The sequence below is a fragment of the Purpureocillium lilacinum genome (assembly GCF_023168085.1).
Source record: "Purpureocillium lilacinum CBS 284.36 DNA, scaffold_6, whole genome shotgun sequence".
Lineage (NCBI taxonomy): Eukaryota > Fungi > Ascomycota > Sordariomycetes > Hypocreales > Ophiocordycipitaceae > Purpureocillium > Purpureocillium lilacinum.
The window spans coordinates 900,783-913,327 of NW_027072116.1; the positions used below are offsets into that span (position 1 = coordinate 900,783).

The window sequence follows — 12,545 nt, forward strand, 5'->3', positions numbered from 1 at the left end:
CTGCTCCCCTCTGAGATTACGTCTGAATGAGGAAACGAACGAATACCCTGCGCGTCTGGAAGACGGCTAGAGTCTGGAATCAGCTGGCGATGAAGTCATGAGCATTCAGGATGGATGGCATTCGTGTTTTTTTGTTTGCAGGCATGGCAGGCGATGCGACGGCGTTTCGGACTAGAGGCGAGCATGTTTGGCGAGGATTATTTGTTCAATTACTGGAAGAATCATACACTGTCGACATTCAGTCGTGACTACGGCGTGCAAATTCATGTAGCAAAGTGCGAGCATGTACATTCCACGAAGGAAAATCAGTGACCCAAAGTCTTGTTTCTTTCACTCTACCAAGACTACGTACAACATTTAAACGCCAAATCATGTAGTGCCAAAGCCAACGGCCGCCACACGCGGCCTCATTCATGAACGTGGGTATTTTGCTTGGAACAGGCAGACGGTGACCTTCAAGGTTCCGTCGCCGTGGCCAAAGAGCTTGTTCCGGCCCCCTTTTTCCCCCTGGCGCACCGTGTTCGTCTAGTTGCGCCCCTTCCTGCCCTTGTGCACGCCGCCTCCCACAGACGGGCCATGCTGCTTCTCCATGCCAAGACCTCTCCTGCCAGCGGCGATGCCTCCCTTGCCGCTCCGGGCACCACCGCGGCCGCCAGCGCCACCACGGCCACCGCCCAGGCCGCCGCGCATGGGGCCGCCCCTGCCGCGGAACTTGCCCCCGCGGTCGCCGCGCCCGGGGCTGATCTTGCTCTTGATGGTGGCGGCGGCGCTGTCGTCGAGGTCCTCCATGTCGTCGTCGTCCTTGGACCGGCGGTTCGAGAACTTGAGCTTGCCGCCGCGGCCGCGCTTGGCGGCGTCCTTGCCCTTGAGGGCGGCGACGTAGGCTCCCACGCCCGAGGCGCCCTCGGGCTTGTCGACGTCCATGGCGGCGTCTTCGTCGGCCTCGTCGTCGCTGTCCTTGCCGAGGATGAGCTTGCCGTCGAGGTCCGTCTTGGCCTTGGTCTTGGTGGGCTTGCGGAGCTTGACGGGCTTGGTGGAGGAGATGTTGGCGAGGGCCTTCTTGTCGAGCAGGTCGAGCGGCTCATCGTCGTCTTCGACAATGTACGTCCTGCCGCCCTTTTGGGCCTTCTTGCGGGGCTTGGTGTCGGCCTCATCGTCCGAGGCGGCGTCGTCGTCCGAATCACTGCTATAGAGTGCCTGGTCGTACTCGTTCTCATACTGCCTCTTGGGCTGGTCGTCGTCCTCGTCGCCACTAGCGTCGTCATCCTGACCGGCCCGGGAGGCGTCCTTCTTCTTCTTTGCTCGCTCCTTGGTCTTGCGAATGTTGACCACCAGCTTCTTGTCCGACTCGGGGCAGTTCTGGTGGATAAGTTCGAAGCCAAAGCGACGGACCATTCTCTCCAGGATATGCTTGACCTTGGCCTTGAAGTGGCCCTTGTGCTCGTTGCTCCATACTATCAAGTTGGGCACCAGGGTAGACAGGCGAGGGATCATGAGCTCGACGGGCAAGCTGATGACGCACACCTTGACGAAGCCCAAGCAGCTCTTGACGATTTCCCTGTTGTTCGACGTCAAGAAGAGGTCCATGGTCTGGACCAGGTCGGCGAGAGTCTGCTCGCTGAGGCTGGAGCGGAACTCGTAGAGAAGGCGGCTGATGGCAGTGATGGAGGCGGAGATCATGTGGGGAGTGCTTCCAGCCAGACCTGCGCTGACCATGGTGAAGAACTCCTCGATGTTGGCCTTGCCCGCGGGAGCGTCGGCGGGCATGTGAGGCACCTTGCTGTTGTCAATTGTGGCGCCGTTGGCGGCGATCATGCGATGACCCATCTGGACCAGCAACTCATAGGCAGTCTCGCGCGCGCGCTCGTTGTTCTCCTTGCAGCAAATGACGACCTCACTAAGGACCGAGGGGATGAAGTGGAGAGAGCTGTCGGGGATAAAAGGGAGGAGAGCGAGAATGGCAGCCAATCGCTCACGTCGAGCGGGAGCAGACACCTTCTCGGAGGAGGAGAGAATGAGCTGCTGTAACTCAGCGGTCCTCTCCTGCATGGCGATCTTGCCAAGTTCAGAGTCGGCCAGCCGGGGAATCAGCTTGTAGGCCTTCTTTTGCAGCTGAGGCTCGTCGTCCTTGAAGATGATGACATTCGCAATCTCGAACAAGGAGGCAAAGCTTTCGCGCGGAAGATAGGCGGACATGGTAATGACGAGATCCATGAGCGTCTGCGACGTTGACGGCATATGATCCTCCGATTTCTGTTGCTTACCCTTCTTCTCGACGGGGGCGCTGTTTTGCAGTTCCGAGGCGAGCATTTTGCTGACACGGTCGAAGGTGTCAATGACTTCCTGATGGGGCGTGATGCTCAGGAAGGCATTGATGGTCTGGAGAATGGGGCCACGGCTCTGCGGGAGAGTTTGCGTGTAGACGTTGAACATGACTGCCAGCATGTTCCCGGCGAACTGGCCCAGATATGCCAGGTTGCTCTTGGCAGCATCCCTGGATACCCTGCTCTGCAGCAGAAAGTCATCCTCGTCCTCGCCGATGCTGGCAATCGCCTGGTTCGACTCAATCAGGACCTTGAGAGCCCGGCAAACGTCCAATCGCAGGTTGACCTGCTTGTACAGGAGATTCGCGAGCATCTCAGCAAAGGACTGGTCGAAAGCCTCGGGTAGGTCGAGAGGCAGGTCGCAGTATCCAGGCAGGATAGACCATGTCTGTTGCACCAGCGTCTCGTAAATCTTGATTTCCATCGTCTTCTCGGCTTCTCCGTGGTCCAGGACCTTCTGGAACATCAACTCGCTGAGAGGGACCATCTCCTTCTTGAAATGGGCGAGGTTGGTGTTGCTGGTGTAGTCTCGCAGAATAGGGAACATCCAGGCGCGCCCATTTTGTCCCTTGACCGGCTTGACGATGTTGAGGGGCAGGACAGACAGGACAGCCTCAGGTCCCATTGCCTGGACCGCCTGGCCAATGACCTCGTCCGCCTCCTTCTTCTTGTGAAACGAAGGGTTCTCGCGGATCTCGCCGATGGTGCGTGTAATGTTGAGCATTCTCGGATAGGACTGCCATCTCAGAGAGGTGAACATGGCACCCATGACATTGAACGTCTGCAGCCAGGCGGCCTGGAACTGGACGGTAAGCAGGGACTCGGCCGTCTTGACGACCTTGTCCAGAATCTTTTCGTCGTATATTGACGGCTCGACAATGACTTGCTGCGGGACGCAGTTGGCCATGAACGAGACGAGGCACTCGGAGGCGGAAATGCGAATGTTTTCGGAGTGCGACTCGAGGAATTGCGCAACCATTGCGAACAGCTCGGGGAGCTTCTGGAAAGTCTCGTCAGGCTCAACCTGCGCAGAGACGTCGAATCCGCGAGAAAGAATGGCAAGCCAAGGAGGCACAAGCTGTGTGTCGTTGGCGGCCGGTCGCAGCTCAGAGATGATCTCCATTAGTCGCGGCAGCTTCGCGGATGAGACCTCGTAGGACATGCCCTCGAAGATCATCTCGAAAATCTCGAAGCCAGCCATGGTCATGTACTCGTTGCCCGTCTTGGCGATGCTCAACAGCAGCTCGCACAGCGATTCGATCTTGGTGCTCGGCCAGCCACCGCTCGCCGCAGCGACGGTCTTTACCAGCTGCAGGGCGTGGATCAATGCCGGGTCGTGTGTCGTGGCAGCCAGCTTCTTGCCCTTGCGGGCCTGCGCCGCCTTGCCAGCCAGGTCCTCGAGGTTCTTGAGCGCCGTGCCGGCGCACATGTCCGCGGCGGGGTGATCGAGCGAGGGGCTCGGCGGCGGGTTCTTGAGGACCCTCTTGAGGGCGTCCTGGGCGCGCTTGCGCACCTTGGGGCGGGGGTCGAGCGAGAGGTTGAGGAGGCCTGCGACGGCGCGGCGGGGGCCGATCTGCGTGACGCCGAGCTCCCACGAGGGCACATCCTGGGCGAGGAGGAGGGACTCGAGGCAGCCGATGGAGGTGCGGAGGAGTATGGGCTCGGCATCCTGCATCAGCAGCACGGGCGCGAGCAGGGTCAGGATCTGTGTGAACTTGGAGCGCAGCAGCGGCTGCGGGGCGAAGGGCGTGACGACGTCGAGGAGATAGACAACCGGGGTCGCCAGCTCGATGTTGACGGTGCCATTGGCGTTGGCCTGCTGCAGGAGGGCGAGCAGGGCGGCGAAGTAGCCGGTCGGCGTGGGCGCAGTGTTTTGCTCCTTCAGGGTCGATTCGACGGCCTGGAGGACGACGACTGTCTGCGATCACAAAAATAAGGTCAGTGACGGGGATCGCGGAGGAATCATCAGAGCTCCGCTGGGCGTACCCTTTGTTGGCTCTGAAGCCCGGGGGACTTGATCTTGTCCAACTTCTCAGCCAGAGTCGGCGTGGGCGTCGCCATCTTGTCGTGTCCTGTGCGCCGGGCTGAGGAAGTACGGTGAGAGAGACGACAAGACACAGTCGGACCAAGTTCCACCACCCAGAAAAGAGTGCGTCGTCGTCGGTCAAAAAAAAATTCCTTATCGGCTGGTAGGCGGCGGGGGTTCTGTCCCGATAAGATTTCCAGGTTAGTGCGGTCCCGTCTCAGTGGAGGTGTGTTAACAGGGACCACCGCGACCGTCAGTGGTGGAGTCGCCGCTGTCCACTGAATGCCACCGGCGGTCAACTGCAGCAGCTCACTGTAGGTATCAGTGGATGCCCGTAGCGCGCGCATCGCTGTATCCGAGCGCCTACGTAACGCCCGTCCCTCCCAAGCTGGTGCTGACCCGCTGAGGAGGCGGCGAGACGGAGCTCCTGGCACCAGGTTCCGCGCAGAGGGGCATGACGCCGCCATCATCGGAGCCGCATTGAGCTTCAAGCAACACCCCCTTGGGCCACCAATTCCCCGTCGTCCTCCATCTGGTCGCGTCGCGCGCGAAGCCAGATAGATAGATCGCAACCATGGCGTTCCTCATCCTCGTCATCGGGGACATGCACATCCCAGACCGCGCGCTGGACATCCCCCCCAAGGTGCGCGCGCCCCCAAGTTCCGCCTCGCTCACCACCGACTCCCCACACCCGATCCATGGCACGAGGGCCTCCGTTGCGATTGACCACCTCCTTATGCCTCCGCGCAGACTGACTGACTTTTCTCGCCACCTGCAGTTCAAGAAGCTCCTCGCGCCCGGCAAGATCGGCCAGACGCTCTGCCTCGGCAACCTCACGGACAAGCACACGTACGACTACCTCCGCTCCGTCGCGCCGGACCTCAAGATCGTCAAGGGCCGGTACGACGTCGAGGCGACGTCGCTGCCGCTCACGCAGGTCGTCACCCACGGCGGCATCCGCATCGGCTTCCTCGAGGGCTTCACCCTCGTCTCCAGCGAGCCCGACCTGCTCCTCGCCGAGGCCAACCGCCTCGACGTCGACGTCCTCTGCTGGGGCGGCACCCACCGCTTCGACGCCTTCGAGTACATGGACAAGTTCTTCGTCAACCCCGGCAGCGCCACCGGTGCCTTTGTCAACGGCTGGGCCGCCCAGGACGGCGAGAACCCTACCCCGAGCTTCTGCCTGATGGATGTATGTTTGCGCCTGCGCCTGCGTTGCGAGCTGCGATGCGCAGCCCCGTCCATGGTGAAGGGAGGGTCAACTCAACTGACGGCGTGCTCTAGGTCCAAGGAATATCACTTACGCTCTACGTGTACCAGCTGCGGACGGATGACAAGGGCAACGAGAACGTGGCGGTGGAGAAGGTCACATACACGAAGCCGGTCGAGCCGACGGGCGGCCCCTCGTCATCATGATGCCGCTCTTCACGGAAAAGATTTACAGCAAAGGGGGCAAATAGCGACAATAATTCCTGGCATCAAGTCGATACCCGCATTCATCCAGATCCTGCATCAGTCTCGCCATGTGAACGCGGTGAGGCGCGACCCTTCCTCGCGCCCAGTGGGCAGATCATTGGACCGTGTGTGTTCCAAAGGCAGTGTCCCGTGCACGTTAAACTCGAAGGCCAGGCATGGACAAAAGAGTCAAATAAACATAAAATATCTCCGCCGCTTGGTATCTCAAACATCATCCGAAGCTCAATGTGCGTCGCCCAACCATGTGCAAATCCCGATTCGCCATTGCAGCCAATCTACCGTGAAACGCCCGTTGCTTCGTTATGATACTTGCCGCCACTCCGTCGGGCGCAGATCCATCAGTCATTACACCATCATGCTTCTTCTTCTTGAAGAAGTCCGGCTCTTGTCACCGTCGGTGGCCGACGACGCACGTCGCGTGGACGTCGTTTGCCGCCGGCTGGACCGCTTCTGCTCCACAGCCTCGTCCTCCTTGTCAACTTGGGGCGACGAACTCGTAAACTCGTAGATGTCGGCGTCGCCCGAGCCGCTCGTGTCTGTGCTAGTGTCCGCTTCCCTCGGCTTGTCCGATAGGCTGCTGTCAGCCTCATCGGGCATCTCAGTCGCCTTTGCCGTTGCGGACGATGGTCGACGCCGCCTCTCCGTGGCGACGGAAGCGGGCAGCTCTTGAGGGGATGAGGTCTTGTTGGCCAAAGGGCTTTCTGGCATCCTGCCGGGCTCAGCTTCGGCGGCTTGCGGGTTCGCGCTGAGCAATTTCGCCCCGGATCCGTTGATGTCCGACTCGCGCTTCAGCTTGTCCAACGGCTCAGCTTGGCTGCTCCGTCGCGCGTATTTGCCCTCTCCTGCAACTGCGTCAAACAGCTCCTTTGTCGGCCGCCGCATCTTATCCCTCAAGTTCGGCTCGGCATAGCTGACTGCCGTCCTGTTCCGCCTGCTCGGTCGCGACATCTCGCCCTTGGACGAAATGTCCAGCGGGGGAGGCGTGTCACCCCTATGGCCACTGGAATCGGGGGCTGGTTCGGGAGAGTTCGGGGACAGGAGGGCTGGTTCTGCGACTGGTACGCTCAATTCGACGGTTGCTGGAGGCGGCAGTTCAGGTATGGACATGGGTTCAATCTTGACCGCTTCAACCTTGACCTGCGCAGCATTCTTTGTCTTTGCCTTGGATCGTTCTTTCGATGCCTTGGGCTTGACCAGGTCCGCTTTGGCTGCGGCAACCTCGTCGTTCGACAGTTTGGACTTTTTCGGCGAACTAACGTCGTCGTTGGTGCTCTTCGCCGATAGAGGCTTGCGTGTGGTGATGTCGGCAGCCTGCCTCTCGCGAGCCTCCTTTCTGATGTTGGCGAGCTCCTTGAGCGTCTTGCCACCTCCAGCCTTGTCTCGAATTGACTGCTTCTCCGGTCCGGCTCGGAAAGGGCGGTTTTCATCGTTGGTCCTCCGGACTGGTATGTTTTCGCCGTCGTCGGGAGCGGTGAACTTGCGCTTCGACCCAGCCTTAATGGGTACAGAGGCGGTAGTATCGCTGGCCTGTGGCCGGAGTTGCGGCGGAATGGTGGGCTCGACCTTCTTCTCAGGTGAAGGCACTGACGGGTAGAAGGTCTTGTTTGCCTTTGGTGATTCAAGAGATGTCGAGGGAGGAAGTTCGGCCTTCTTTTCGGGGCTAGCCTCTCGTGCCCTTGCTGGAATAGCCTTACTGGGAGAGTCCAGGTTGACCGGGTCTCGATCAATGAATTGAGACCTGGGTGGCGGCCCGAGCTCGGGAGAGTCTGTCGTGTCGGCCTCTTCGACCTCTGACTGGAGGGCGAGGATTTGTTCGTGGCTACACCTTGGTCAGCGCCGTTTACTGTCGCGAAGATGGGGCTGTGGTACTTCATGGATTTGCGAGGGTAGGACTTGGCTTCAGCAATGTGTCCCAGCTCTTCAATATCCCGAGCTACCTCACGCAATCTTCTTTGAGATGGGCTCGGACGACTCCCACTGAAGCTCATGCGGGATCTAGCTGTTTTCCTCACGCGCGGCGAGTGCTTCTTCATGGGCGGCTCGAGGCCGAGGCCCGCCAAGAGGGTGCCCCATTCGGTGAGCTGCGACTCGAGCTTGTGCTTGATTGCCAAAGCATGGTCGGCTATCCGGCGGGAGTCGTTGTCTTCGACTTGCTTTTCGAGCTCGAGGATGCGGCCACGGAGCTCGAGGTTCTCGGAGAGCATGCAGGCGCACTCGTTTTCCAGCTCGCGGATGCGCAGAGCGCGGATGTTGTTCGACTTGGCGAGGTCTCTGTTCTGGCGGAGGAACTTCTTGCGAACTGGCAGCTCAAGGTCAGAGGGAGGCATTCCACGATAACTGCGCAGCGCACGGGGAGGGGGGCATACGCGTCTCAATGCTGTCCGAAGACACCGGGGGTTCGTTGAGTCTAGCCATAGCTCATCATGTGCGGTGATGCCTGATATCGCTGCGTGCTGTGGTCGTGTATGGATGGTTAGTAGCCGCGGGAGGGAGCGCGAGGTGATGTCGATGCAAGGCCCAAGGCGCGACTCGACCCGCATGAATTGATGACCACAGTGGCGGGCGGGCGGACGCTGGAGGGCGATAATTTCTTGGGGTGTCATTATTTACGTTTGGCCTGTTGTGGTTTAGCGCGGGTTGGAATGGCGTGCAGAGCTGGTTGCCGGGGCGCTGGAAACACTGGAGCCCGCCAAACCGGCCAATGCACGTGTGCCCAGCTGGTCAGGTCAGGCACAGCTTCCAGTGACTTTCAGTGGAGCAGGGCCTGCTTCAGGTGCCTTCCATGGGCCTTTCCACACACGTGAGAGGGGCTCGGGGAGCTCGACCCCACCAGCCCAGAAGGGACGCGCCGACAGCTCCAAAGCTCTTTGCAAGTTCACCGACTCGCGCAGAGCAGAGCTCCAAAGGCCCGACAATCGACTACGCAGTTCCCGACCGAACATGTCATACCCAACGCGATCTCTGTCGACGCATATGCGCGGCCCCAGCGTGTCGGCGTCGACCGCATCGCAGTCACCGGCGCTGGTCGCCCGCATCGAGGAGAAGAGGGCCGAGCTGGAGCATCTCAAGGAGCTCCGGGACCTGAGCGCGGCCGTGGCGACGCAGATGGAGGCGCTGGAGCAAAAGGTTTCGACGCTCTCGGACGGGACAGAGGGTATGTCTCTCGGAACAAATGCATGCATGCGTGGATATCCGGACACTGATGGGCGTCGGCAGCTATTGCGACGGTGATGGGCAACTGGCATAATGTGCTGCGCGCCATCAACATGGCCTCGTGTACGTTGGTGGACTGCTTGCACGTTGAGACGCAGAACAAGACTGACAGGCGCACAGCAAAACTTGCGAAGCCAGCCAACGACGCCGATGGCGAACCGACGGACCAACTGCCGCAGACGCTGGTCCGGATCCCAACGGAGCATGCGCCGACGCTCCAAGCGCAAGCCGAGGCGGCAGAGGCTGCGGCCGCCGAAGACGAGTCGGCACCGGCTACAACATGATGGCCAGACGGACACACGACAGAGACGGGCTGAGAACTCGCGGCTGAGTCCAGTGTCTATCTACACGCTCGCCGTGGCCCCGACGCAGAGGTCTCGCTTCATAGGCGGGGTCGCAGGCGGGTGTCTCGCAAATGCCGCCCAAGAGACCGGGGCGCATGTGGCAAGCCAAGCGGCTCAAGATGGGATTGGCATCGAGGGTACGAAGTATTGGGCTGCTGCACAACTTGCACTGCGAGCCACCGCTCCGTACGTACGCATTGCGCCAAGAGCTGTCATTAGTGCGCCGTCGCTGTTCCGCATGAACGTATGAGAATGCGGGGCGGAAACGCGAGACGCGTCGAGGCGCGTTGCTACAGGCGGAAGCGCAGCCACTAGCCGTGGCAGCCGCACCGGTCAGCAAACAAGAAGAAAGACAAGCACGCCTTGCGGCGGCGGCGCCTGCTGCAGAAAACCGTTGGGCAGTCGCACGAGGTATTGGCGGCGGGGGTGACGCTGTTCAGTACGTAAGGTAGCAGGTTCAATTCACTCGGAGGGGAAAGAAGAAATTGAGCAGCTCAATGCCTTTTCGTCCCCTCCACTCCAACAGCCTTGGCCGTGTCCCCATCATCCTCATTGTCAACACTGCAAACAAAACAAACACACAATACAACACAACACAACAGAGCTGCCGCCGGTCCCCCCATCCGTCACGCCCGCCCTCCCGCTATCGCTACTCTCTCTCGCGCGCGCTCTGTGTAGCAGCAGTACTCGTACTGGTAATTAATTACCGTTCGAATCACCCTCTACCTGCCATCCCGTCCCCCGCGAGCTCCAGAGTAATTTATCCACTGTTACCCATCGGCCGTTTCCACGCGTTTGCATCGATCCCTGCTGTGCCCCCCGGACACATACCGCGAAATTAGCTGCCCAACCGCCTGGCCGGATTCGACGCCATCCAGACCCCTGATCGTCAAATTACCTTCAAGGGGTCCCCCCCGTCAGGCACCGCACCGCACCGCACCGCTCTGGACTGCGTGGGCATGGGCCATATTGCTCCCGTCGCCGGGGTCGTGGTCGGGGTCGGAGTCGGGGTCGCACAGACGGCGCCCCTGGCCGGCACTTTCGACATCCTCGAGGACGAGGCCCTCGTCTCCTTGGGCTCCCCCTCGCCGCCACCACCACAGCAGGAACAAAGCCTAACCGCGAGGGACGTGCTTGAGGAGCTTTCAGTTAAGCACAGACTGAACAAGCTTTCGGCCCTTACCGCCATCCACACGTCGAAGCCGACAAACGCACTTGCCTCTGAAGCGACGACTCATTCTCCCGAGGTCAAGCCTCAGAGCAAGCCCGCCTGGCGAGTGGCATCTCGCAACCGTCGCCCCCAAATTGAGTCGGAGACGTTTGAGCCGCTTGATGCGGTGATTGAAGAGCCGAGCTCGCTTCAGGAAATCGAAGCACCTGAGACGCCACCGTCTGAGCACGCCCAAGAGCTCTCACACGAGCCTATTGTCAAAGGTCAGCCTCATCTTACTCCCAAGTCGAGACGAGTCCGCTAAGTGGCCTCAGCAGATATCCCACCCCAAAAAGTTCATCCACTGGAGGCACTGGACTCTGATCCCGACATCCGGGAGCAGGTCGAGAAGCACCTGGCAGGTCAGTTTGAGTGTCTGGTCACATACCCATATCCGGCAGCAGAAGGGCTCGCAGAGAACCGTGGACCGACTCACGACAGCGCCGTCGTCCGAGTCCCGTCGGGAAGCACGGTCTACGGCTGCACCTTTCTGCGCCGAATCTTCCATCCTTGCTCCGACGAGCACGCCACCTCGGGACATGGTTTCACTGACGGCTATCGCCTCCTAGCCACACCACTGAAAGCAGATGCATACTTCGTCCTAGGCGAAATGGACGGATCCGAGCAAGGAGTCATGGTGAGCGTCACTGAGCCACCGCCATATCCCGGTGGCCCGCTCAAGGTCCCCGAGGTCGTGACCACGGTGAAGCAGGCGCTGTCGCCGTCTCCCTCCATCATCAGCGACCAAAGTGGCAGTATCGGCGACAGGTCGTCCCGGGCTGGGTCATTCTCGCTGCCGCGCATTGAAGACTCACTGGAGGAGCTCGATAAGCTGGAAGAGGAGCTGGAGGCCGTCAACGAGGCCGCCCTCTCTCGTCCTGTTCCGATGCCTCAGGATGTCTCTGAGCCCGCCAAAGCGTCTCCCAAAACTCCGTCCACACGCGGAACCCCGACCGCGCAGGAGCGTCCAAAAGTTCCCGCGCAGTCAGCCACGGTCCGCGTCAAGCGAACCGTCAATGCGAGACCATCCCTCCGACGGGTTGCATCTCTAACCCTTCGCGAAAAGAAACCGGATGGCCCAGACCCTGCCGCGGAGCAAAAGGCGGCAGGCCCATTGACGACCCGAGTCAAGCCAGGCATCACACGTCCAGGAGCACCGACGGTCAAGACGCCCGTCAAGTCCACCAAGCCGCCTACGGTACCCAAGTTTGAGCTCCCAGGAGAGGCAGTTGCGCGGCGTCTGAAGGAGCAGCGGGATGCGCGCGAGGCCAAGCAGGCCGAGGCGCAAAAGGCTCCTCCTGCCGCACCCACGAGGACCAGAATTAACAGACCACTGGCCAAGCCGACGTTTGAGCTTCCAGGTGAGGCAATCTCCCGTCGCAAAAGGGAAGAGCGCGAGGCGAAGCTCAAGGCAGAGGCGGAAGAGGAGCGCAAGAAGCGCGAGTTCAAGGCGCGCCCAGTGCGTCACAGCATTGGTCCCGCGACGCTGCCTCGGGCGACGCTGGCGAGCCTTGCCCGGCAAAACAAGACGTCGCAGGACGACGCAGAGGAGAAGAGAGCCGAAGCGGGCAAGCTCAAGCGCATGTCCATGGGCATGGTGCGTCCCGGAACAGCCACGTCTACGAGCTCGCAGTCGCCGCAGCCACGCGGAAGAAACTCAACGGCGGCCATGCCGGAGAACTCGAGCCGGACGACATCGGCTTCCACGGGCAGGAGCAAGCGGAGCACACTATCGGCCGAGGAACTGGAGCAGCAGAGACTCCGGGGCAAGGAGATCCTGGAGAGGGACAGCATCCTCGCCAAGGACAAGGAACGGGACCGGCGCGAGAGGGAAGTAAAGGCGAAGACGGCACGGGAGGAGGCTGCTGAGCGCTCTAGAATCGCGAGTCGGGAGTGGGCCGAGAAGAAGCGGCGTAGGGAGGCGGCTACAAAGGCCAAGGAGGCGTGAGGGT

The 12,545-nt window shown here is 60.6% G+C and overlaps 5 protein-coding genes across 5 annotated transcripts; 3 read left to right on the plus strand and 2 right to left on the minus strand.

Annotated features, from left to right (window-relative positions):
* Positions 1 to 525: 525 nt before the first annotated feature.
* Positions 526 to 4,385, minus strand: PLICBS_008188 (uncharacterized protein; the record flags this gene model as incomplete). The annotated part of the gene is made up of 2 exons (XM_018324318.2): positions 526 to 4,242; positions 4,311 to 4,385. 2 exons carry the CDS (start codon positions 4,383 to 4,385, stop codon positions 526 to 528), a joined length of 3,792 nt encoding a protein of 1,263 aa, XP_018177497.2.
* A 539-nt stretch (positions 4,386 to 4,924) lies between these two features.
* PLICBS_008189 (vacuolar protein sorting-associated protein 29) lies at positions 4,925 to 5,766 on the plus strand (the record flags this gene model as incomplete). The annotated part of the gene is made up of 2 exons (XM_018324317.1): positions 4,925 to 5,542; positions 5,635 to 5,766. 2 exons carry the CDS (start codon positions 4,925 to 4,927, stop codon positions 5,764 to 5,766), a joined length of 750 nt encoding a protein of 249 aa, XP_018177496.1.
* Positions 5,767 to 6,171: 405 nt separating this feature from the next.
* On the minus strand, positions 6,172 to 8,241 carry PLICBS_008190 (uncharacterized protein; the record flags this gene model as incomplete). Its single annotated transcript, XM_018324316.1, has 3 exons — positions 6,172 to 7,645; positions 7,696 to 8,125; positions 8,193 to 8,241. 3 exons carry the CDS (start codon positions 8,239 to 8,241, stop codon positions 6,172 to 6,174), a joined length of 1,953 nt encoding a protein of 650 aa, XP_018177495.1.
* Positions 8,242 to 8,766: 525 nt separating this feature from the next.
* PLICBS_008191 (uncharacterized protein) lies at positions 8,767 to 9,323 on the plus strand (the record flags this gene model as incomplete). Its single annotated transcript, XM_065601339.1, has 3 exons — positions 8,767 to 8,980; positions 9,043 to 9,102; positions 9,160 to 9,323. The coding sequence occupies 3 exons, from the start codon at positions 8,767 to 8,769 to the stop codon at positions 9,321 to 9,323; spliced, it is 438 nt and encodes a 145-aa protein (XP_065457411.1).
* Positions 9,324 to 10,342: 1,019 nt separating this feature from the next.
* PLICBS_008192 (uncharacterized protein) lies at positions 10,343 to 12,541 on the plus strand (the record flags this gene model as incomplete). The annotated part of the gene is made up of 2 exons (XM_018324313.2): positions 10,343 to 10,817; positions 10,872 to 12,541. The coding sequence occupies 2 exons, from the start codon at positions 10,343 to 10,345 to the stop codon at positions 12,539 to 12,541; spliced, it is 2,145 nt and encodes a 714-aa protein (XP_018177492.2).
* Positions 12,542 to 12,545: the final 4 nt, after the last annotated feature.